The 25,891-nt window shown below is 35.3% G+C and overlaps 1 protein-coding gene across 4 annotated transcripts in view; it reads right to left on the bottom strand.

Moving 5' to 3' along the window:
• DMXL2 (Dmx like 2) overlaps positions 1-25,891 on the bottom strand; it is a 130,573-nt gene that overhangs the window by 40,738 nt on the left and 63,944 nt on the right. For all 4 annotated transcript variants that reach the window (XM_081116941.1, XM_081116939.1, XM_081116940.1 and 1 more), the window contains exons 13-18: positions 25,211-25,332; positions 16,461-16,550; positions 14,081-14,198; positions 9,862-9,981; positions 6,799-7,026; positions 3,489-5,165 (exon numbers count right to left, since the gene is read on the bottom strand). In XM_081116941.1, coding sequence (XP_080973067.1) covers positions 3,489-5,165; positions 6,799-7,026; positions 9,862-9,981; positions 14,081-14,198; positions 16,461-16,550; positions 25,211-25,332 — 2,355 coding nt within the window. The remainder of the gene's footprint in view (positions 1-3,488; positions 5,166-6,798; positions 7,027-9,861; positions 9,982-14,080; positions 14,199-16,460; positions 16,551-25,210; positions 25,333-25,891) is intronic.

Genomic DNA, 25,891 nt, shown 5'->3' on the forward strand with positions numbered 1-25,891 from the left:
ATACTTTAATGTATTTATAAAAAATATTTTTCCAGCCCTGGCCTGTGTGGCTCAGTTGGTTGGGCATCATCCTGTGCACTGAAAGGCTGCCAGTTCAATTTCCAGTCAGGGCACATGCCCGGGCTGCAGGCTCAATCTCCAGTAGTGGGTGTGTAGGAGGCAGTCGATCGATGTTTCGCTCTCACATTGATGTTTCCCTCTCCCTCTCCCTTCCTCTCTCTCTAAAAATCAATAAAAACATTAAAAAATATATATTTTAAAAAATAAATTTTAAAAAAATCTATAAATACTAAAACTCATATTAAAACTGACTAAGGAAATATAATTACCTATTAGTACAGGTAACAGTGTTTATAGCTACTCCTAATAATTGAGAAAGAGATCTTGAAAGCCAATAAAAATATATATTAACTATAATAAGTTAGGTACAATTTTTAAAAATATACCTTACATGAATTCAGATGAAATTTAAAGACAGGAATTATATAACCAAAGTGAAACCATTTATTATATAATTAACTAGGTAATATTTTGTAGGCTGGTTAGCTCAACTGAAATAGTACTATCAAAGATTTGAAATCTGATTCCCCATGTCCTGGCCGGTGTGGTTCAATTGGTTGGGCATCATGCAGTACAACCGAAGGGATGCCAGTTTGATTGCTGGTCAGGGCATATCCCCGGGTTTTGGGCTCAATTCCGGATAGGGAGACATGCAGGAGGAAGCCAATAGGTGCTTCACTTTCACATCAATGTTTCTTTCTCTCCCTCTCTCTCTCTAAACAGTTTTAAAAATCTTAAAGAAAAAAGAAATTTGATTCCCCAGTATTACAGTATTCCCAGTGTTACAAAGTTAAAGTTGAACCATAACCTTGAGTCCAGAAAATTACTTTTAGTTAAATGTTGAACAAAGGTATAAAAGTGTAGTAAGTTTAATCAAAACAATAACCACTATTGGATAAATGCAATGCAAATGTATTAATAGCACCTAGTCCAGTGACTGCCACTTGAGAAGTACTCAGATTGTTAAATCAAATAACATTTTCTAAAAGAAAATGTTTTGACTTGTCAAAGTTCAAGTTCCAGCTCTACTTCCATTAGCTATATTCATTCATCCATTCATTTGTTTATTCAGCAAATTAAGCATCTACTACATGCAAAGTGTGGTTAGGTACTGGGGATTTGGCAGTGGATAAGGCAAAGTGCCTACTCTCAAGGGGCTTACATTTTAGGAGACAGAGACTAACAATAAACAAATCTGTCTAGTAGAAATTAATGCTATGGAGAGAAATAAAGCAGGATTGAAAGAACAGGAATACTGGAGTTAGTTCTATTTTATACAATGTGACCAGAGAAGAAAACCAATAAGGTGACATTTCAACAGAAGTCTAAAAAGGTAAAGAAATGAAAACATGCATAAACATGGAAGAGCATTCTACGCACAGGAAATAATGTGTGCAAAGACCCTGAGAGAGCAATGTGCTTAGTATGTCTGTGGGACAGCAAGGCCAATGTAGCAGAGTGGAATAAGCACAGATCACACAGGGCCTTGTAGACCACTGTAAGGGTTTGACTTTTATTCTAAAGTGAGGTAGAGAGCCACTGGTATGTGCTGAGCAGAGGAGAAATTTAGTGTGATTTTATTTTAGAATAATCACTGGTTCCTATGTGAAGAACAGACTGAGGTAACAAGAATGAAGCAGTTTAGGAAACTTTGTCAAAAATTAGGCAGGAGCTGACAGTGATTTGGACCAGAGTGGTAACAGGAGAGATGTTGAGAAATGACTGGATTCTAGATATAGTAGAACTGACAGCATTTGCCAGTAGACTGGATGTGGGGGTTTAGAGACAGCAGAGTCAAGAATGCCTCTAAGTTGACTCACCTGAACATATGGAAGAAGTCCATTTGCAACTTATTTAATCTCTGAGCTTCAGTTTCCCACCTATGAAATGGAGACATTCATTCCTGCCTTCTCTACCTTATGAAAGTCCACTGTGACCAGGATGAGCCATTTTATATTGCCTAGCTAATGATGTAGTTTTGTATCAGGAAGTTTAAACTATTTTTCATGGATTGTGGTATGCCTACTTTCTTATGTCTCAGAGTAAAAACTCTAATATATAGTAAGTGTATGCCAAAGGCTTAAGGCTATTCTGGGAAGAATGTTGCTCTACTGCACACAAACTCATAATAATTAGGATTTTCTAAATTAACATGGTTAGAAAATAGGTCATAGGCAGATCTACAGAAGGGAAAACTATGGGATAATTATAAGGGTATAAACCTCTACGTAGGTATATAATCCAGGTGGCTTTGAGGAAACAGGCTTTTTTCCTCAAATTTAGAAATCCTGTGAAATAGTTAAGAGTACAGGCTTGAAGGCAACAATTTATCCATCTACAAACCCCAATTCTGTCACTTACTACCTGTGTGATCTTAGATAAGTCACTTAATCTTCCTAAGGATCAGTGTCTTCATTTATAAAATTAAATATAATAATAGCTACCAACTAGAAAATTGTTATGATAAATAAATATGATAAAGTACATAGAATGCCTAGCACACAGTAACTGTTCACTCCTTCATAACATTTACTGAATGAATGATCAATCATTTTCAGCTTCCTTTGTTAATAATTTACAATCAGAACCATTAAATTCAACTATTTGCATAAAAGAGAAAGGAATCTAGTTTCAAGAGGCAGCCAAAGTCTTCTGGTTACAGAATTAATTAAGCAAGACACATATTATATTGAAATATGTGAAAACCTCCTTATCAAAAGACTGTGGAGAAAATTAGGTTCTTTTAAAAATTACTATTTTATTTTTGTTAATCCTCACCTGAGGATATTTTTTCCACTAATTTTTAGAGAGTATGGAAAAGAGGGAGGGAAGGGAAGAGAATGGAGAATGGAGAGAGAAAAACATAGATGTGAGAGAGACAAATTGATTGGTTGCCTCCCTCACACACCCAACTGGGGCTGGGGATCAAACCTGCAACTCAGGTACATGCCCTTGACCAGGAATTAAACCTGTGACCCTGCAGTGCAATGGCCAATGCTCTAACCACTGAGAAATACCAGCCAGGATGTAAAAATTATTTGTACCTAGGAATGGTAAGATGAATAAGTTGAGCCCATGAAGTGCCTATAAGCCTCATGGTTTAATAATAAAATCAACAAATGGGCCATTATTATGACTAAAAGTAGGTAAATAAACCAACCATAGAAATCAATCTGAAAAAGCAAAAGACTGTATCCTAAATCATACAAAGGTTTCAGTGAATCCATGAAGTCATATGCATAAGTCACAGCCTACCCCAATTGTCTTTTCTTTCACAACTGATCATGTTACATAACAGTAATTGTCTATTAAAGAGGTCTTTTCCCTGTAAGGTTTAAAAAAGACTGCAACTTAATATCTGAGTCACTACTTAGATAATACACATAGTTCTATTAATAACTTTATACCTTTTTAGTGAGAATATTTACCTGAATAACTCTTATCTCTGTTTTCATCAAGCTCAGTACTGGTGGTAGCCACTGTATCAGCCAAAGCAACAAGGAACATCTGCTCCAAACGGGTAAGGCCTGGCAGACTTGAGTGCATAAGATGACTTGAAAGTACCCTAGCATGTTCTTGGCCAAAGTAAGCTGGTCCATATTGGGAAAGATTTATTACTTTTGATTTGTTTTCTCTCTTTTCTGGCTCTAAGTCAATATCATCCATTGTTATATCCTGTACTTGAAATAGCTCTGAATACTGATCCTCTGGTTGACTTTTGGTATGATCTTCATAGCTCTGTGGTATTTTTGTACTTTCTTCTGAAATTCTGTAGGTTGTATCTTGATCCGCAGCAAGCAATGCATACAATGGTAGTGGAGGAATGGAATCTATCTCAGTATAATCTCGAGTACCATCTTTTCCTATGGTGACTGTATCCTTTGCTGTACTGCCACTTACACTTATGGTTCGAGAAAAATGTCGCCTAGTTCCTTCTCCAGCATCAGCATCTCTAACTATTGCTACTTCACCTGCAATACATTTTACTAAATGAGAGAGAATAGCTTTAGCCCTGCGAACTTTCCCTAAATCCATCAATTCTAACAGCTGAGTTGGATGATATTGTGGGAGAGTAGGAGAAAGTACATGTGCAGCCTCAAATAGGCCACCATCTTGAACTACAGTTGGTGAACAAAAAACATCATCAGCAACAGCTGTTCCTTCAACAATACTTTTTCTTGACAACATATTAGATTTAAAGGCAGAATGATCTTGTATTGCAGTCTCTTCTGCATCAGGACTACCAGCTTCAGTGCCTCCAAATTTAACAGCATGCTTCCACTGTGCATATACATGCATTTCACAGTCCATCCCTACCACCAATATTCCATCTCTTACCCAAGAGAGGGACACAGGCAGTGAGGGTGTACCATCAACAGAAGACACTAAGTCTATAGATCTAAGAAGAACCCATCTTGACCTAACTCCTTGCTTGATACTACCACCTAGTGGTAAAGTAATGACAGCTACTCCATCCTTACTATTGGTTTGTTCAGTCACAATTCCTGAAAGACGCCCATACATGAAGATATTAGCACCGACCCCCACAGTGAGAATGTGGGAGCCATCTTCTTTTGATACCCAATCCAAATGTACTAAATGCTTGATATTTGGAATAAGATATCTATCCTTGCTCAAAAGGGCATCTGATTTGCTGTACACAAACAGATTACTGTCAACACTGATTCTTGAATCAATTACACTCCCAACCTTGACCAAGTCATCAAGATGAATTGTTTGTTCTAAAACCCATTCTGACCCACCAGTAGATTCACATTCAAATATGCAAACATGCATGGAAAATTCTTTGGAAACAAAACCATTGTGTTGGATAGGTTGTTTGTAAGCCACTGCAAGGCGACCTGTGTATGAACAGCTAACAGCAACTGGCCTTCCCACAATGCTCACTGTGCTGCTATTATCTTCTCCTTCATCATTCATCAAGGGCCATCTCCTCCAGTGATAGGTTTCCTTCTCATCACTTTTACATTGTACGTTGGTTTCCATACTACATTTCCAGAAGCGTACTTTATTGTCAGAACAAGCTGTAACCACTAAATAAGGTGCAAGGCACACTGGATAAATTGAAGAAGAACTCAAATGGCCTTAAAAAAGAAAAAGCATACAGTCATAATAATAGAACCACCAAATAACATGCTAATAATCAAACTCTGGTATGTGATCAGTCCAAAGTCACTATAAGCCTCTTCAGAACAACTCTACATTCCCCCCAACTAGTGTCCAACACTAAATGTCCATTGGCCAAGGTATTTATAGAAGTATTGAACAGGCCATTGGTAAAATCAAAATATGCAACAATAATCACTTAATTTGTTTTTAGGCAATTAAATGAGGCAAATATTTCATTAAAATTTCAAGTCAAGCTTTAATAAATAAATCTGTATCTGCTGTAATTTTTATATGCCTTTGCCCAAGGATGCCTCACTGGACTTTCATTCTCTTTTATCGCTTTCATCATAGATTCTTAAGTCATCTTTACAATTTGCAGTTCAAATGTCACCAACCTGCCCAGAAATAATCAGGACCCTAAATAAACCTGCCCCTACCATTGAAATGTTTTCAGACAGCTAGATCTCACTCTTTTTACCAGGTTTAATTCTTGCTCTCTTAACACTGAACCATACCCTCATATTTATTTCTGGCTGCCAAAGACTAGCACTGTCCATCTATTGTCTTAAGTTGAGATATAATAGCAATATAATAGTATAGATATAATAGTATAGGGGTAATAGAGATTAAGATTGGGGTCAGAAGACATGTATTCAAGTTCCAGTCCATGATACCTTCATAACAGCGGAAAAACCACTTAAACATCTGAGCTTGTTCCATCTAAATAACAGGAATCATGTTACTACTTCTTTTGGAGTGTTACTGTCAAATAACATATCTGAAAGTATTGTATAAAGCCCCCCAAAAATATAATTTATTATAATCAATGCCAACAAGCTTATTTAAATATACCCCAAATTTACCAAACATTTTAAAGATTAAAAAACTGGCCTTGATTTGCACTGCCACAAAAGCCCAGAGTAAACTCTCAGTGTGATCTTTCCAACTCTGAATTCAACCCTACCTTAGGAATGAATAAGAGAACCCTCATCTCAAAATTATTCACCAGTCAGTGAATAGTCTTGAATCTCCAATTTCAGTTCCCCAAAAATACTATTCTAGGAACTCCTCCACTACAACTCCACAAGTGACACATTTTAAATTTGTCTTCCAACCCTGCCCTCCAAACTACCTTACCTACCTTGTTAAAGTCAGTATCATTCTAGGCTAGCCAAACTATAGTTTTGTATCCTATGTTTTTTCGTCAAAGTATCTACCAACTCTAGTTCAAGTACACTTAATAAAAGTGAGACATGATTGCATAATGTGGATGAAAAGCCTTAATTTTAAAAAATAAGCTTCAATAATCTGTAAACAGACGTATTTGTTCTTTACAATTTTGCTATCATAGTGTTCCTATTTATGGGAAATCATAGTGCATTGCAGGCAAGAAACATCGCATTAAAGCATTTATGCCATTTTCTGTCAAGCTGATTACATTTATCACAGAAAATCTTCTTATAAAGACATGTTTCTAAACAGATGTACCATTACTAGAAAACACATCTTTATTTCAATGTCAACATAGCACATTTCAGAAGAGTTCGTGCATTTTATCCATTGAAAATCGCTTTGAGCTACAACTGCCTGATCTTAAAGTTACCTTACCTGCTGAAGGCGTTGCTCTTATTACTTCAACTCCTTCTGGGAGATCAAGAGGTTGGCTGTACACCAGTCTAGAACTCAGAATAAGTTTACTAGCAGTTTGAAGGTTGGCAATTGATGAAGAATGTGGCATGGGGCTCACACTGGGAGAAGCTTCTGGAGAAGAGTCTACATTCTTCTGTCCCGGGACTGAAAGTAGACTCTCTGATGAAACACCCTCTGAAGCTTTAGCTTTAAATAAATTACAAAAATATATTACTATCACCACTATACACACCAAGTAGAATACATTTTGTTATCATTTAAGAAACATGTTTCTTAAAAGCATTTGGAAACAAGGTGACTTTTCAAACTTTGCTCAGCTACCTTGCTAATTTTAAAAAAATTTTTTCTTACTCTTTTACTCTTTCTAGCATCTCCATCAAAGGGGCACTGTCAGGGAAGAATAACAATATAAACACTAGAAAAAACCTTAAGCAATCTAGTCCGATGTTCTCAACCTTTAAAACATAAAAAGCTTGAGGAACTTGTTAACATAAAGGTTCCTGAGCCTAACCACAGAAACAGTGATGCAGTTATTTTGGGGTCAATTCCAGAAATCAGCATTAATAAGCAGGCCAGGTGTTGTTGAAACAGATGAGTCATGAATGTAACCTAGAGAAACAACAAGGTACTGCCTCGATTAATAGATAAAGAAATGTAAACTCAGAGAACTTAATGATTTTCCTAAGGTTATATAATTGGCTGTGGCAAAGAAGATACTAAAATACCACCCTCTTAAATATTAAGTGCTGAAACAAAATAACAATTTCAAGAATACAAAAAATAAAAGTTCCAGTCAAATTTAATATAGTGCTGGCTGGACGGCTTTGTAAGGCACACTGACACCAATCTTCTTCCAGAGTTTCACTCTTTCACATTAGAGTGAAGTGTACATCTCTAAGCAGATTCAGTTACCTGTGCTCTGCTACATGTCAGAGCTATTTTGTATTATATTTATTTGTTTGTGTGTCTGTATCTCTCCTATTAGACTATGAATTCATCAAGGGCAAGGATGGTGTCTTATTGCTTTTATACCTAAAGAAGCACCAGAATGCCAAGACATAACAATCAATCCCCTTTTGCTGTTGGTGGAAGTCCCATATGTCACTCTATTTTATAATGGCAGACCACTCGAGAAGAAATATGAAAACATTTTTCGTAAAATGGAATAAGACTGCAAACTTGAATAAGTACTACTCCTGGCTCCATCACTAACTAGATATGTTTCCTTAGACAATGTGCTTCACCATCTCTGGCTACTTTCTCATCTGCAAAAAAAAAGGTTAAACTACATTTCTCTTCCTGTAAAACAGGCAGTTTATATATATATATAGAGAGAGAGAGTATCATGCTAAGAAAGAAAATAAATAAGATTTGCAGGAAAAAGCAAAAGCTTTAGAGCCAGAGACCTGATTTTGAAACTTGTTTTTGTGACAAGCTAGATGCAGGACTTGGTCAAGTTACTTAATATTATTCCATTAGTAAAGTGGGGAAAGTATCTATCTCATATATAATGCACCTGTCTCAGTGCCTGACACCTAGAAGTTACTCAACATGTTACTTCTCCATCTAAATTTAAGCCTATAATTTCAAACTCTGCCAGGATTTTCAACACACTGATAAAAATCAAGTAGTAGCTGTGAATGGCAATATACACTATGCTAAATCTGCTGCAAATGTTAGAACCAAAAAATAGGTGCTTTCTGTCAGAGTTGAAAAGAGCCTATTATTTGTTTGACTCTACTGTAATCTTACTGTTTGTGATCATATACTATTGTCACAAACAGGTAAGCAAGCAACTCTATGCGAGCCCTGGCTTTAGGAAAACAGCAGTGGGACACTTCACTTGTAAGAGGTAAGGACAGAAGGTATCACATGATTCCTGTCCCACCACAGGGATCTTTACTACCTTTGTTAATCTCTTCAGAGCCATTCCTGGCTCTGTGCCCAATTCTAGAAAATACTATATTCTCTGGTGAGTTAAGAATTCTCTTCCTGATGAGCTGGTTTTATAACCTTCTACTCTTGCATTTCTGTGAAACAACATGTAATACCAACTATTAACTCCAAAGGCTTTGAAATAATTTTTGGATTCCTGCTCGCTCAAGAAGATTAGACTCTACTAGCCACAGGTAAAAAGGTTCTATCAAATCATCTGGCTTTTCTAATGCCAGTTCTTGCCCAGTTAGAATTGTTACTTACATAATTACGTGATAATTTGGATAACGAAGAAGAAAAAATATATATATATATAATGTATATAATTAGTTGACTGTAATAAATGTTTAATGTGTATAAAATCAGTTAAATTATATAATTATAAGAAAGAATTAAATATTTTAATAACTCAAATATTTTTAGTTAAGTAGTTTAAAGGGGATTCAATTTGATATGGCTATCTATGCAGTTCTTCATTTTAAGAATTATCTCTCAGAGAGTAAAAGTTTGTTTTAAAAAGAAAATCTATGATCAATTTCTTTGCTTTAACTATTGATTTTCTACTTTGTTAAGAAATTAATGTAAATGTACATAGCAAAAGCATGGCTGAAGTAATGTTTTATCAACAGTGCATTTCCTAATGTGCTACCAAAACAGTTCTACTTATGAGCTTCAGTTCAGATGCTCCACCATATTTTTCTAAATAGCAAATCTGCTTCTCTTAGTGATACTAAAGCTAATGTACACATCAGAAGGCATTATGTATTAATCAACAGAAAAGTACATTAATTCTATAGAAAACTGGCTTATAGAGACATAGTCATAATAAATATTAAGTACTGATGGAAAAAATAAGTCAATCAAGCTTTTGTTTCTTTTTATGTCTAATGTGTCCATGTTTTTAGATTAACTTGTTTCATTAATGATTTATGACACTGTAATGAAAAGTCTGGCATACACATACTTTGATTCACCAATTCAATTTACAGCTCATCAGATGTTCATCTTAAAGAATTAAGTAATCTAAAGCATACTGAATAAAATAAAATTTCACATCATCTCTACAAAAAAATTATAATTACTTACCTAAACATGGCTGTACAGATTTAAGATGAAGGTGCCACATATGGAGAATAGAGTAATTATTGCTGTCCTTTTCAATTACTACAAGAAAGAACTTTTCTGAAAATGGTGGCGGGCGATATCCTATTGTTCAAAGGAAAAGGATATTTAAGTTAATATGTTTCTATAGGGTTAAAAGAAGATCCTTTTAAAAAATATCTCTTAATCTGCATAGAAGTTGGGAGGGAGAGGGAAGAACAGACATTTAGAAGCAGTTTTATGTAATTTTTGTGCCAAAAGTTAGGTAGCTATCACAGACTAATGGGGCTACGTCAAAAGTATACAAAAAGCTAACATGAAGGGACACCTACTGGTCAAAGATGGGACAATACAAGCATCAGAGAATAAAAATGAATACAATTTATTAAAACACATTGACTATATATAAAAAATGAATTCATAAAAATACCAAAAGAGAAAGAGAGGGTACACAAGGAAAAAAGGAAGAGAAGAAGAAGAAATGGAAAGAGAAATAAAGACAGGAAAGAGACAGGGACACACAGAGAGCGAGAGAGGGAGGGAGAGTACAAGAGCCAAGCCAGTCTCATTGGACGCCTCTCAAACTATCTGGGGCATTAACTCCTTATTTGAAAATTGACAATTAAAAATAAAAAATAAAAATTATCTTGTTTTTCCTATATGAAAAGAGCATTAAAAAAGTCATGTGGGGAGGGTCAGTGGTAGTGGTGCAGAAGAGACTTTTTAGAAATTTTATGTATTTTTTTATGAAAAGACTTTATTTACGGACATAACTTTCCCTTTTCTTCATATATGTAAATTATGCTCTTCATATATGGAAATGAGATCTACACAGGGCAAGAAAAACTTTCCTTAAACATGAAAATCCATGATAACTCAGTAGCAATGAGCAGTGCATGGGCCCAGATTGTGGTTTCTAAAGCCCATTCCCATTAAAAGAAACAGTTTGGAGTGATGACTCCATTCTTGTAAAGGATAGCTATGAAATAAGCCTGGAACATCTAGTTGTGCCTGAAAGAAAGTAAACTACCAAGACTAATGAGGTAGTGTCAAAAGGACTCAGAAGACCAACTTGAAAGGATCTTCACCAGCCTAATAATATAAAATGATGTGAGCAACAAATAAGTGACTGCAAACTGACTGAAACATGCTAAGAACATAAATATCCATGAATAACGAGTACTTTTCTGTGTATATATATATCATTCTTCAATAAAGAGGGTTGGGATTTTTAAAAATGGGTTCATATGATACCCAAAAGAAAAAGAAAGCCAAACAACAAATTCTTCAGTAACCCCTGGCAGTAACTTGGGCACAGACTCCCTCCTCTGAAACAGTCAAAGGGTATGAACTAAGCACTTACCCTGCCTTTCCTAAAAATAATTCTTATTTCAAAGTAGTCAAATAGCTCTAGTTGATAAGGGAAAGGTTTTCTTTATAAATGCTTTGCAGCTAATAAATAAATGAGAACTGATGGAATTAGGAAAGCATAATTTTTTAATTCTTAATGAAATAACTGATTCAAAAGCAACACTATCAATGGAAGAAACCATGATATAAAAACACTGCTGGCAATCTTTACATTGGAGCCACTACCTCAATCTTCTGACTCTTAGCATCTCTAAAAATGAGACATCCAAACATGTTCTTTCTGGTGTGACAAAGATGAAGCACACAGCATTCCTAATCAAGTCTATAGAGCTACCTTGCACCTTCCAAGAAAAAGTTAAAATGACATCACAAGTAACTAGTCACAGAAATTTCTATAAAACAGCTTTCTCTAAAACAACTCAGTGGCACAATGAGAACATAAAGGGGGATCATTTTACATTAAAACATTTTTAATAAACAATGAAACAGAAAGTGTGAACCTTGTTTAGATACGGATCCAACAAATTAAAAACAAATAACCCCAACATTTTTTAACCTATTGAATGAAGTCGATATGGACTAGTTATTACACAATTCTGAGGAATTTTGTTATTTTATCAGTGTGCTAATAGCACACATATAAGAAAGTCATTTTTACAAATGCATATAGAAGCACAAAGGAGTGAAACAACATGATGGCTGGATTTTCTTTAAAATATTTCAGAAAAAAAAAGCAAAAGAAAATAAGGTAAAGTAAGTGTAACAAAATCTTAAAATCTTCAATCTAAGTTATGGGTATAGGGAGACTAATTCAACTATGCACTCCATTTTTGCCTATCAGTGGCATTTTTAAAAACTGAGTAATTAATTTTATACATATTTATACATCATTTTATACATATCAAGTCTTTTAAGAAAATAGTTAAAAAATCAGAAAGAATATCAGAGAAACTTTGCATAAAAACTAAAGAAAAATCAAGACAAGAATTAGGAAAATATTTTGGCCTGACTTTACAGTGACAAAGAAATATTAAAAGATGGAAATAAAAAATATTTTTAAATGTAAATCTTTCAATTAAAAATATTATAAATAAAAATACCAACTTTATATAAGCATTATTTTCTAGTAGGTTGACATGTATTTACTGTTAGAAATAGCATGATAAATGGTAGCTAGGTTTGTTGGAAAGCACATAAAAAAGTTTTGCCCAGAAATGCCAAGGTGAAATGCCAAGAAAGAGCAAATTTTAAATCTATAAAATAGTACTGTTATGCTATAATGATAGTTAAAAAAAACACACAACTAAACATAACAATGGAATAACTTACAAAGAAGAAAAGTTCTGATATATGAAGAAAGATACATGAAAGGAAAAAAATTGCTAGTCCGAGGGGTGAAAAGATATTTGACCTAAGCCTCATAGAAGATAGGAACTCATTCTGATTTTCCACTAAATATAATTATCTGCACCAATTCATTAGAAATACTTTCCTTAAATGTCTATGCATAATTCTATGATAAAAGCTATACTATGAAAATGAAATATATCCACCTAGTTACTTATAATCCATAACCAAATGAGATAAAATATCAGGAAACTCTTTGTAAACTAAAAAGTATTCATCAAAGACAATGAATTATTAAAATAGAACATGTCTTTCCTACTTTCAAGTAGAAAATATTCTATTCAATATGTTCTATGTTCAAACAAAACATGGCAGTTTTATAATCACAAAGCTATACCTTCTAAAGGGAACATTTTAAGCTAAATACTAAAGTTGAAACTAAATATCATACGGGTTTGTTCTTGAAAGGTGTTACGGAGAAGTATTTTCATTCACAAAAAGAAAAAAGAAATGTTATACTTCAAGACAAAACTGGAAGACAGTACCTTTCATTCACAGCACACCTGAGGTTTCTAGCATACCATACAACACTCTATAGAGTACCTTACAGCAATTAGAGTATCTTATAGCAATTTATTATTATATATATTGAACTTATACTAATATTAATTGGTTTGCTTAAGATACCACAGGGAACTTACTACCATTCAGAACAATTTAACTGTAGAGTTTAACAATTAAAATTTATTTTTAAAATAACTAAACTAGGTTTCATAAATAACATTTCTTTTTACTTTTTATTGAATTTATTGGGGTGACATTGGTTAATAAAATTATATAGATTTCAGGTGTACAATTCTAGAATTCATCATCTGTATATTGTATTGTGTGTTCACCACAAGTTATCATTCTATACCTTCTTCTATCTCCCCCCAACCCCCTTCCCTCTGGAAATCACCATATTGTTGTCTGAGGTGTTTTTTTGTTTTTGTTTTTCTTAATCCCTTCACTTTTTTCACCTAGTCCCCCAACCCCCCACCACAGGTGTCAGTCTGCTCTCTGTATCTATGAGTCTGTTTCTATTATGTTTGTTAGTTTATTTTGTTCATCAGATTTCACATATAAGTGAAATCATATGGTATTTGTCTTTCTCTGACTGCCATATTTCACTTAGCATAATACTCTTCAGGTCCATCCATGCTGTCAAAAAAGGTAAGGTTTCCTTCTTTTTTATGGCTGAGTAGTATTCCATAAATAACATTTCTTGACAGAAATCTATGTTGTCAATGAAACTGTCTTTCAAAATGTAATTTCAGCCACATGCCTTCTAAATCTACAAACAAGCAATCCTGACAGAACTGGTATATTTGCTAAAAATTAATGAGAAGTGATGACTTGTGATATAAAGATCTATACTCAAAAAACTTTCTGGAGGCCTTTTTTTTAAGGTTATGGAAGTAAACTCAAGACTATTTTTTAAAAGTACCTTGTGATGGCTGAAAAAATACTTCTGTTTCCTTTTTTTCCAAATCTTCCTTATGTGGTTTATATCCTATAATGAAGTCTTCTTGAAACACATGAAGCAATTGTGTATTTGAACCACACTATAAATATGAAAAAAATGTTCTTAATTTTTGAAATTCCTTATCTTCCACACACCACTGCCCTAAGAACACTAATGTAGAATAAATAAATCTCTCTAACAATTTCTATTCTTTATCTACTAATTGGAGAGGAAAAAGCAACAGAAAAAAAAAAAATCATTAGAACTACCTGGGCAGAGAAAAATACTTTCAAAGATGCTACAGCCAATAGCAGAAATGAGGTGCTCTAATAAAAACAAATCAACAGGCTTGCTTCTCAAAAAAAAAAATCCAAAAAACAAACACAAAACATAATTAAGTGATCTATACCACTCTAAGCTCAAAAGTATCAGGTCTCATGCCCAGCTGAAGGCAAAGCTAAATATGTAAGGCACACTGGCACAGGACCCCTTTGGTTTTCCTAATTCCACTTCAAAAAAACAAAAACCAGAAAGGTTCTCAAAGTACTCCCAATAAATCTGTCCGGTAGGAATTGTGAGGAATTCTGAAACAGCCAGTGAGGATGACACACCTCTGGAGCAATGTGCTTATAAGTAACTAGGATTTCTAGGAAGACGGCTGAAGCATAACTGTCAGCTGCTATGCTACATGATCATGTTTTTGGACCAGAGAAAATACAATCACAAATGGTGACTCAGAATCACAAAAATGAACAGAAATTCAAGGAAAGGCTAGATCCAAACAAAAGCATATTATAGAAGTCTGTCAGGACAATTAGATGGGTGCCACAGATTTCAAGGTAGAAATATGAAAAAAATCTTTTCACATTCATAGTATAAAAGGTCTCTCGTGCAGAGAAAAGGAATAAATGAAATAAAATGGAAGAGTGCTGGATATAGAAATGGATATAGAAATTATATAGTACATTGGGCACAAACCTAGAATGAGTTTTAAACTTCATCATTTATAAAAAGCCTATGTCATTTATCAATGCTTACAGTTTACCAGGCCCTTGTATTAAAGATAGCCATGCCAGTGTGACTTGGTTGGGCATCGTCCCCTGCACTAAAAGGTTGCTGGTAGGTCAGGGCACATGCCCGGGTTGTGCTCTAGATCCCTGGTGGGGGTCATGCAGGAGGCAGCCAATCCTCGTTCACTCTTACATCGATGTTTCTCTCTCTCCTTCTCTCCTCCTCTCTCTCTCTAAAAAAGTAAAATTAAATTAAATTTTAAAATATTTTTTAAAAAAGATAGCCACAACTAGGAAGGAAAATATTGTGAGCAAGTATGAAGTGAAACGCAGAATGCCAGTGAACATCATCAATTCACAAAATTTAATATACTATAATAATATCCTATGGTAAAGAGTAAAGAATGGCCTAAAGTGGGGGATGAATTTAATACCTACTCCATTAAAACTTAAGCCAACTATGGGAATGAAGCCCATCCATTCTTCTACCATATCCCTATGGAACAGTAAAAGGAAATCACAGGTGGAATGTGTAAGAAAGGCATGGTACTAAGGGACAGAAACGTTAAGGATTTCCTAGCAGGCATTAGTAATTTAAGTCTGGCATCCACAGTTCTGTTGCCAAGAACTGACGTGGTAATTTCTCTACATTGGTGAAAATTATTTTGTTTTTCCCAAAAAATGTGAAAGGCATCATGGGAAAATAATGACATAACTCTATAGTTGTTTCTAAATACAGTTGGCTCTTTCTTCATTTCCTTGTTTGAAAATATCAGTAACTTCCTCACCAAAGTAATCTTTTTTTAATATTTAGAATGAATATATTAGTTCTATCTCTTGGTCCATAAACACAATCCTGAAAAAACAAATATCCTGACAGCTAGAATGAATTTACAAGCTCCTTACAGGGAGAAGGGTTCTCATTTCCTCAGTAGTAGCTGGGGAAGAACACTAGCTACACAGAAGACATGTAAAAAGTAAATGTCTATTTTGATCCTATTTTCATCTACATTTTAATGGACCTCATAGAAATGTCTAATGTTCAGCCTAAAAAGGCAAACACTCTAAAGATGAAGTCATCCTCTACTGAGCTGACATGAGTAATAATGTAAGAGAAACCACAAGCCAAGCATCTATGCAGCTGTACTATATTTCCCCTCATGGCTTCCCCAACTGAATCAAATGATCTTTAAACAAGAAAATATGGCTATAGGTACAATTCAACTGGAGAAGAACAATTTCTAAAGCATTAGATTTTCCACTATAAGAATCAAGAGAAGTTGGCTGTATTTCATATCAAACAACACTGGGATAAGGTATATTAATATCACCAATTCACAAGCATCTTTTACTTGGTTGGTTATTGCATCAAGTTCAATAATGCAGCCAGGTCGAGCAGTGGACTGTTGGCTCACAATATTAAACACTTCTCCAATAAGTTTCTGTAAATAAAAAACACAAAATGTTAATAATCAACAACTTATGAATCTAGTGTCAATGTGATATAGCATCTCAGATATTAAAGGTCCCTCTATATTAACTGAAAATGGCAATTCAAACATTCAAAGAAATAGTTCAACTTGTTATATTCAGTCTTATTCTCATTTTTTAAATTAACTAAGCAGTTAGAAAAATCAATAGTGTGTATATAAATAGTATATAACTCTAAGGTATCCAGTTGTTTTAACATGTCTTCTTCATGTTGCAACCTTAAAGCTTGAAGAGAGACATTTTGATAATATTCCTGAAGAGTGGGCTTTCCTTAATACCAGAAAAGTAAAAATTACAATGAATTCTGGTTTTGGTATAAATATTTAAGATAATGTTGTCAGTTTAATACACTTACTTTCAATTTGTAATACTTTTCAACTACTTTAATGCTCTGGGGGAAAATTAACCAACAAAAAAATACAGAAACATATGATTATAGGGTAAATAATCTTCCTTTTGCCTCGGAATCCAATATGGTTCATCATAGCACTGTTAGATCCTGTCTTTAGTTCAAATGTTCAAATCTAGTTCATCATGGAAATATGGCACTAAACCTAATCCCACAAAACTTGCTTGGGCATAACCAAGTGGCTCTTCACCTGGAAGCAGCTGGCTTAACAGCAGAGTAGAATGCCTCCTGAAATTACAGCACCAGCTGGAGAGTAACACCCTCTATGGAGGGGTTGTCCCATGCTGTAGTGTATGTCTTAAACTAATGATTTAGTAAGGCACCATTTCCTCCACAGCTAGGTCTGCAAACCAAAGAGTGGAGGCAGAAATAGACCCCCATCACACCTAACAGCCTACATATAGAATTTTTTATTTCCCATCCCCACAATCTTGGGCTCGATGTGTCTGGAGAGTGTTAGTGCTTAAAAACCAAACATTTCTGTCAGTGAACATGATCAGAGGTCCATTATACTGAAAGCTGAAACCTGCCCTTGACTACCTTGAACTCATGTTACTTAATCAACATGCAGAGAAAAGCGACTGGTCAGGGCGACTGATCCTGGTTTGTTTACCGCAAAATGAGGGCAAGAAAGACTGTGTCTGAAACTCAATAAATTCTTGGTATTCCCATAACCTATTTAAAAAATTGATGGGAAACAGCAGAAACACAAAAAAGATAGGACCTCAAGGGACCTGGATCCCGTGGGAAAGTTTGGGCCACTCCATCAGGTTTAAAAAGGAAAAAAAAACAACAAAACAAAACAGCCAAGGCACTAAAGAAAAGTGTGAGGGAATGCAGAATTTGGTGGTGGGTGAAGGAGGCTATGATTATCAAATGTTGGCTTTGTGTTGTCTATAGAAACAGAGGCTGGGACAGCTTTCCCTTATGTTAATTGTTTCTTTTTCCCCCTAATTTCCCTGCTGTGGCAAGTACTGATGGATACAACAACTACAATTTAGGTTCCAAGTAGTATTTATTATGACTGAATTGGCATCATTACACAATGATGCAATATCAAATGGGAATCTGTATTTCCCATGTCTTGGAGATAAAACTTTCTTCATCTTAAGAACAGAAATAAATGTTTAGGGGCAAAAATTGTGGACTTTGCTGGCTATTCCTTATTTGCATTTAAACCTTGATCCCTTCTCCACCCTCATCTGCCTTGTTCTGTGCTCCAAGAGGCTGACTTCTGGACTGTATCACCTAGCTCCCAGGCCTTCTTCCCTTCAGGTTGAATTCAGTCAATGGAAGCAGTGGCCAGAGACTGGAGAGAGGAAAGAGGGGTCAGGATATTTATTCCCCATGCTCCCCACAGTTCTGGCAGTGGCTACATTCTGTTATGAGTACCTCTCCCAACAAGCAGCTCCTTTTCCACAGCTCTAGCTCTCCCCAGGCTGTCTGGTACATACTACTTCTCTCCTGTCACTTCAGGCATAGAGATATTATTATTCTATTGCTCTTAAAAACATTACCACAAACTTAGTGGCTTGAAACAACACAAATGTATTATCTTATAGCTCTGTGGCTCAGAAGTCTGACACGGGCCTTACTGACCAAAACCAAGGTGTCAGCAGGGCTGTACTCCTTTCTGGAGGCTCTAGGGGAAAGTCTGTTTCCTTGCCTTTTCCAGTTTCTAGAAGCCCCCCACATTCCTTGGCTCATGGCCCCCTTTCTCCATCTTCAAAGCCAGCAACATCATCTCTCTAGCCATTCTTCTTCTGTCACATCTCTCTCAGACCACCGCCTAGACAGGTTCTCTGCTTTCAAGGACTCCTGTGATTAGACCAGGTCCATGCAGATAATCCAGGATAACCTCCACATTTCAAGGTCCTTAATCCATTCACATCTGCAAGTCTCTTCTGCCTTGAGAGGTAATATATTCACAGATTCTGGGGATAAGCATGTGGACATCTTGGGGGAAGGGGAGGACCACTATTCTGCCTCCCACAGGGTGATAATGTCTTCATCCTGTTGCTAAACTCTGAGAGCTTTACTGTTCCTTGTGGGTAAACCATGTGCTCACCTCTGTAAGGGATCCTTTCACTAAACTCTCCTCAGTTAAGCCTGTTATGAGTGTGTCATCTGTTTCCCACCTAGGCCCTGACTGACACAGAGGCTAACTCAACAGAGGCTATCTCCATGCATCTCAACTACACACCATTCTTCAAATTAGCCATTTTACTCACCTGTCCCAAAATTTTCAGTGCCCCCTCAATCCCACCTCTCAATCTACAAAATAAGACTCAAATCTTTTCAGATATTCCTTGCAGAATTTTTTAAAAGGTAGTCTCTTCTCAGCATCTACTAAAAATCTCATTTGAGGAAGAGAGAAGCATGTGACTACTTCTTGCTATATTTCAACTCACAATCAGTAGAGGAAGTAACTAGGAGAGCTGCTGCTCTGATTTACAAGAAAACAAAAAAGATGAGCAGAGAAAACAGGAACCTGACAGAAAGTAATCATGTTCTCTTAAGAATTTAAGATCATCATTAAGGGCACAGCTCTGTAGTATACATTTTAGAAGGACAAAAATCTCAAAATCCCTTATAGTATGAGGCTCTGAAAGTCCAAACAGCTAAAGAAAATCTGGAGGCTCAAGAGACGTCAGGGGCTCCTGACTGAATGCAACTGCAAGTACAACCAATAAGAAAGCTGGTGAGTGCAGGGGGTCGAATAGTGTCCACCCAAAATTCGCACCCATCAAGAATCTCAGAATGTAACCTTATTTAGAAATAGGGTGTTTGCAGATATAATCAGTCTTAAGATAATGTCATACTGGATTAGGGTAGATGCTAGATCCAAGGAATGGTGTCCTAAGAAGAAAAGAGAACATACGGAAACACTCAGAGAGAAGAAGGCTATGTGAAGACAGGAAGAGATTAGACTGTCACAGCTTCAAGTCTAGAAACCCAAAGGATACAGTGAGCTGAATGAAAATGAAAATTCTACTTACATATGCCAAAGCAGTGCTGAGAGGGAAATTTACAGCACTAAATACATACATTAGAAAATTTAAAAAGTTTCAAATCAATAATCTAAGTTTCTATCTCATGAAACCTGAGAAAAGAACAACAACAAAAAAAGCAAGCAGAAGGAGGAAATAAAAAAGGGTAGAAATTAATGAAAATTAAAACAAAAAAAAGGCTCCTTGAAATATCAATAAATTTAACAAACTTCTAGCAAGAATGAAAAGAGAAAAAGAGAGAAGACACTAATTACTAGTATTAGGAATGAAATAGATATCACTACAGACCCTACAGACACCAAAATGTTAATAAGGGAATACGATGAAAATTCTATGTGCATAAATTTGGTAACTTAGACAAAAGGGATCAATTACTCAAAAAACACAAACTGCCACAACTCATGCTATATGAAATAGGAATTTTAAAAAGCTAGCCATGTGAATAGCCCTGTGGAAAGCATATTAAAGAAACTGAATCATAATTTTTAAACTCCCAAAAAAGAAATCTGTAATCCAGACAGTTCCACTGGGGAATTCCACTAAACATTTAAAGAATTAATACCAATTACATATAATTTCTTTCAGGAAATAGAAGAGGGATCACTTCTCAGTTCATTTTATGAAGTAGTATTACCCTGATACCAACACCAGACAAGAATGCCATACAAAAAAAACTATAGGCCAATGTCCTTCACGAATATAGACACAAAAAACATTAGCAAGTAGAAAGCAGCAAAGCATAGAAAGAATTATATACCATGACCAAATAGGGTTTGTGTCAGAAATGCAAGGCTGGCTCAATATTTGAAAATCGATTAGTATAATTCATCATGTGTACCCAAATTAAAGAAAAAAATTACATACCATACCAATTGATACAGAAAAAGCATTTAACAAAATTCAAAACCTAATAAATAAAAAAAACCTGAAGAAATAGAAATAAAGTTGAACTTCCTCAACTTGATAAAGAGCCTCTACAAAAATCATACAGCTAAATTTATATTCCATGGTGAAAGATTGAATACTTTCCCTCTAAAATTGGGAACAAGGCAAAGGCATCCACTCTCACCACTCGTATTCAACACAGTGCTGGAAGTTCTAGTCAGTGCAATAAGATAAGAAATAGAAATAAAAGGCATAAAGATTGGAAAGGAAGAAATAAAACTGTTCCTATTTACACATGATTGTCTATGTAGAAAATCCCAAGAAATCCACAAGAAAAAACTACTACTATATGAGTTCAGCGAGGTTGCAGGATAAAATATAAACACACAAAAATCAATTGTATTTCTATATTCTGGCAATGAACACATGCACACTAAAATTAAAAATATAGTATCATTTAAAATTGCTTTAAAAAATTACATCTAAACCTAATAAAACTTGTAGAGGACTTGTATGCTAAAAACTACATAAGAAGGAGATGGGTTTAATAAAAGGATAGTGTTGTAAAGTGTTTATATTACATTTGAAGTGACATACTATTTGAACATAAATTATGATAGGTTAAAGATACATACTGTAAACCCTAGATGAACCACCACTAAAAGCAAAAGCAAACAGTGTAGCTAATAAACCCATATGGAGATAAAATAGAAGCATAAAAAAATACTAATTCAAAAAGAGAAAGAAGAAAAGGGGAAAGAAGAACAGATGTGGTAAATAGGGGAAAAAATAGCCAGATGGTAGATTGAAAGGGTAGGGAGAAGGAAGGTAACTTTAGAGTGTAAAAACCTGGCAAACACTACTTTGCCCCAATGATCAGGGTTAACATCATCAGTGATAAGTCATGCTGATAGCACATGCCCATCATACAATGTGATGAGAAGGGTCCTGCACATTTATGGTATTCCCCAAAACTCATAAATCCAGTCTAACCATGAGAAAAATAGCAGACAAACCCAAATCAAGAGAAAATTCTACAAAATATCTGTCAAAGTCATGAGGAAGAAAAGAGCTAAAGAAACTTTTACAGATGAGAGAAGACTAAGGAGACATGGTGACTAAACATAATGTGGTTCTGGGCAAGATCCTGGAACACATTAGTGGAAAAGTCAGTTAAGTCTTAACAAAGTCTGGAGTTTAATTAATTGTATCATACCAATAATGGTTTCTTAGTTGTGATTAATGTATCCTGGTAATATAAGATGTTAACAATAGGGAAAGCTGGCTGTGGGGTACTCTGGGTACTCTACTATATTTACTACTTTTCTGTAAATGTAAAACTATTCTAAAATTAAAAGTTTATTTAAAAATTAACTAAGGCCAGTGTTGCTCAGTGGTTAGAGAGTTGGCCTGCAACTGAGGAGTCTAGGGTTTGATTCCCAGTCAGGGGCACACACCTGGGTTGCAGGTTCAATCCCTGGCTCCGGTTAGTTGGGGCACGTGCGGGTGGCAACCAATTGATGTGTCTCTCTCACATCAATTTCTCTTTCTCTTTCTCTCTCTAAAAATCACTCTCCCTTCCACTCTCTAAAAATCAATGGAAAAAATATCCTCGGGTAAGGATTAACAAAAAAATTTTAAGAAGTAACTAAGACATTGAGTAAATTATTGTTTTCAGAGTACAGAGGCTGATGGTTTATGAAGTCCAGAGAATAAAGAACTCCTAATTCCTACTTTGTCTCTGATCTTCTATTTCAAGAATTTAGCTTGCAAAAGTAGAAAGAACCCAAAATTTTCTACAATGAATAAGTATTCCTTCTTAACTTTAAAAAAATGGAAGGCTTAAGAAAAAAAGTTCAGTGGTAAGGTGCAAGTAGAACACCAAGATAAATAAATAAAGTCCAGCCCGACCAGGCGTGGCTCAGCGGTTGAGCATCGACCTAGGATCCAGGCGATCAGGATTCGCTTCCCGGTCAGGGCACATGCCCGGGTTGCGGGCTCAACCAATGACTCTCTCATCATTGATGTTTCTATCTCTCTCTCCCTCTCCCTCTCCTTTCCTCTTTCTGAAATCAATAAAGATATATTTTTTTAAAAAAATTAAAAATAAATAAATAAATAAAGTCCAAGAATGTGTCTAACTGCTCTAAATGAATTTCCAAAATAAGGCCCAGGTTAGGAAAATTTTGTAAATGAGATCAATAAACAACAGAGGATGTTTTCTGAGAAATCATAGGGAATGTCATATCCAAAAGACTAAAAACAGGCAAATGCTCCAATTCTCAAAAAAGGAAAACAGAAAATGCTTGATGTCAACTTAGTACAATGTTTAGTCATCAGGAGAGAGCAGGTTACATACATTCAACCTACTATCTATTAAAACAATCATAGCACACAGATTTGACTTTCTGTTTTCACTGTAGAAGATTTGGCAGACAGGGTATATTTTATTTCAGCAAAGTACATAACAAGCTGCCTCATGGAAATCCTTGGGACAGATGGAGAAATATTCCAGATAATAAAAATGAGGAAAGATTTCAAATGTACACTAGATTCTTTCTTCACGCCTGTCCTGTTTAACATTGTAATAAATGACTTAGATGAGGATATAGATACAACATTCATCAAATAGGCTGGTCCTGTAAGTCATAAAACAGTATCTGGATTCAAAAATATACTAAAAACTTGTATCAGCATCTGGATTCAAAAATATACTAAAAACTTGTATTGTTAAGATGAGCCTAACAAAGTGAAATGTAACAAAGAAAACAGGCCTACATTCGGGCCCCAAACTCAAATGCACAAATATAGAATGGCTTACTGGCCCAAAAAAAACAAAAACAAAAAACTCTGGAGTATTTCATTGAGAGTCAGCTCAATATGAATCAATTACATACAAAGAATGAGGTGTAACTACCAAAACATAATAGTATCTAATGAAAGAGGCCATAATACTGCTATAGCCTAGTGCCCAAACTGAAACCTGCTAAGAAGAAACCCAACCAAGGTCAGATGTAAAACAGAAAAATTCAAGAGTACAAGATAGTTGTCTTCAAATATCTAATTTATTCTAAATGGAACTAGGACTAATGAACAGAATTTTAAAATACAATTTTGATATAATAGTGAGGGAAATTCAAAGACAGAATGAGTTGCCTTTAGTGTTGAGTTTTCTTTCTTGAAAGCCAGATGACAAATTGGCAGGAATGTGGTAGAGGGGACTAAAGAATCAGATGGCTGGTTAGACTAGGTGACCTTTAAAGAATCTGCCAACTCTATAATTTTAAGATACTAGCCTTTCTCCATGCCAAACCTTTGGCTCCAGTCCAACTAGTTTTCTCATTGTTTCTGGAACAAGCCTTATTTATCTATGTACTTTCCTATATCCACACTTTTAGGCCACTCTCTCACTCAGGGAAAAACAAAGAATTTTTATTTCTAAATCTTATCAATCCATCACAAACAAACCCAAATACTGTCTTTAATAAAGACTTCTATGCCTACCCTAAACTAGTATCTCTATCCTCTGAATTATAAAATATTTCTGGTGCCATCTGCCTAACAATTAATTACAAGCCATCCTCAGACACCTCTTCTTCTGTCTTAAACTGTTATTTAACCTTCTATTAATAATTTCTCCCCTCAACTAAATTAAAAGCTCCATAAAGGCAGACAATGAAACTTACATTCTGTATCCCCTACACATCTAGAGGCACAAAGTAGACATTCAAAAATAGTCTTTGTTTTTCAATATTGGAAATATTTTTTTTAGAACAGTTGTTTCATAAAGAGGCATGTTTTCATAGGTAAATAGAAAATTCACTATTCAAATCTGAATATTAATTAATGGACATAATTTCCAGTTCTTATACAAAACTATAAGAGTGAGACACTGCCTCCCACTGATAATATATTGTAACCATAGCATTTTTTAAAATAATGAATCAAGCTCAGTAAAATTCAAATGTTCTAACCTAAATAGAGACCTTGGTAAAGCTGCCTTAAAACCTTTTTTGAGCAAAGAAAGATTAACAGAATCAAACTAGAAAGTAAAAAATATCAAAAAGAAATTGTCACATTTTGGAAAGAAAAATTTATTTCTATAAATGTAAAATGTATTGATGTGTGATGTGTAGACTATATTTTGATTCATGTACCTCAGAACACAAATTTTTTTAAATTAATTTGTTATACAGAGCCCAGAACGTATGCTCACTCCCTAACCATCAACTAACAAAGACCCTAGACAAAGTAAAAAAGAATTCTTATCAGTTGAGCTTTATTAATAAAGATTAGTAAATCTTACCGAAGATTCTGGATCTGACAGTTCATCTAGTAATTTCCTTGCATCTACCACAGCTTGATAGAGTCTGAGATTTTTGCCATCAGAAGCAACAAAGCAAGCACTTGCAGAATTGCAGTATGTACCTGAGGAAGTAAACACCTGGCATTATAATATAGTTTATTATTGGCTAAAAAGTATGAGAAACAAATACTCACACCTTTCTTTTTAGGCATAACATTGTCAAACAGATATAATAAATGGATACAAAATTATTAGCAAAAAATTTCAAGAGAACATAGATTATGAGAGGAGGAGCAAGGGGTCCCAGGCCCACATCAGACCCCCCAGCCCAGGGTTCCAGCACCAGGAAAGAAGTCCCCACAACTTCGGGCTGTAAAAACCAGCGGGGATTGTGGCTGAGTGATGCCGAAACTGCGGGAGTCCCAGACAGTTCCTCTTAAAGGGCCAGCACACGGATTTACTGGGACTCACTCCTTCTGAGCTCCAGCACTGGGCAGCAGCTTGAAAGGAACCTGGGACATTCAGGGAGGAACTAACTTACCTGGAATCAGGGTGAAAGCTGGAGGGGCAGCTTTCTCATAGACAGAATTGCTGGCAGAGGCCATTGCTCCTTTGACAAGCCCTCCCACCACTGAAGTAAATCGTGTTTCACAGGGGTGTCTCCAGCACAGTAGCTTTTCA

The sequence above is a fragment of the Miniopterus schreibersii genome (assembly GCF_964146895.1).
Source record: "Miniopterus schreibersii genome assembly, chromosome: 1".
Lineage (NCBI taxonomy): Eukaryota > Metazoa > Chordata > Mammalia > Chiroptera > Miniopteridae > Miniopterus > Miniopterus schreibersii.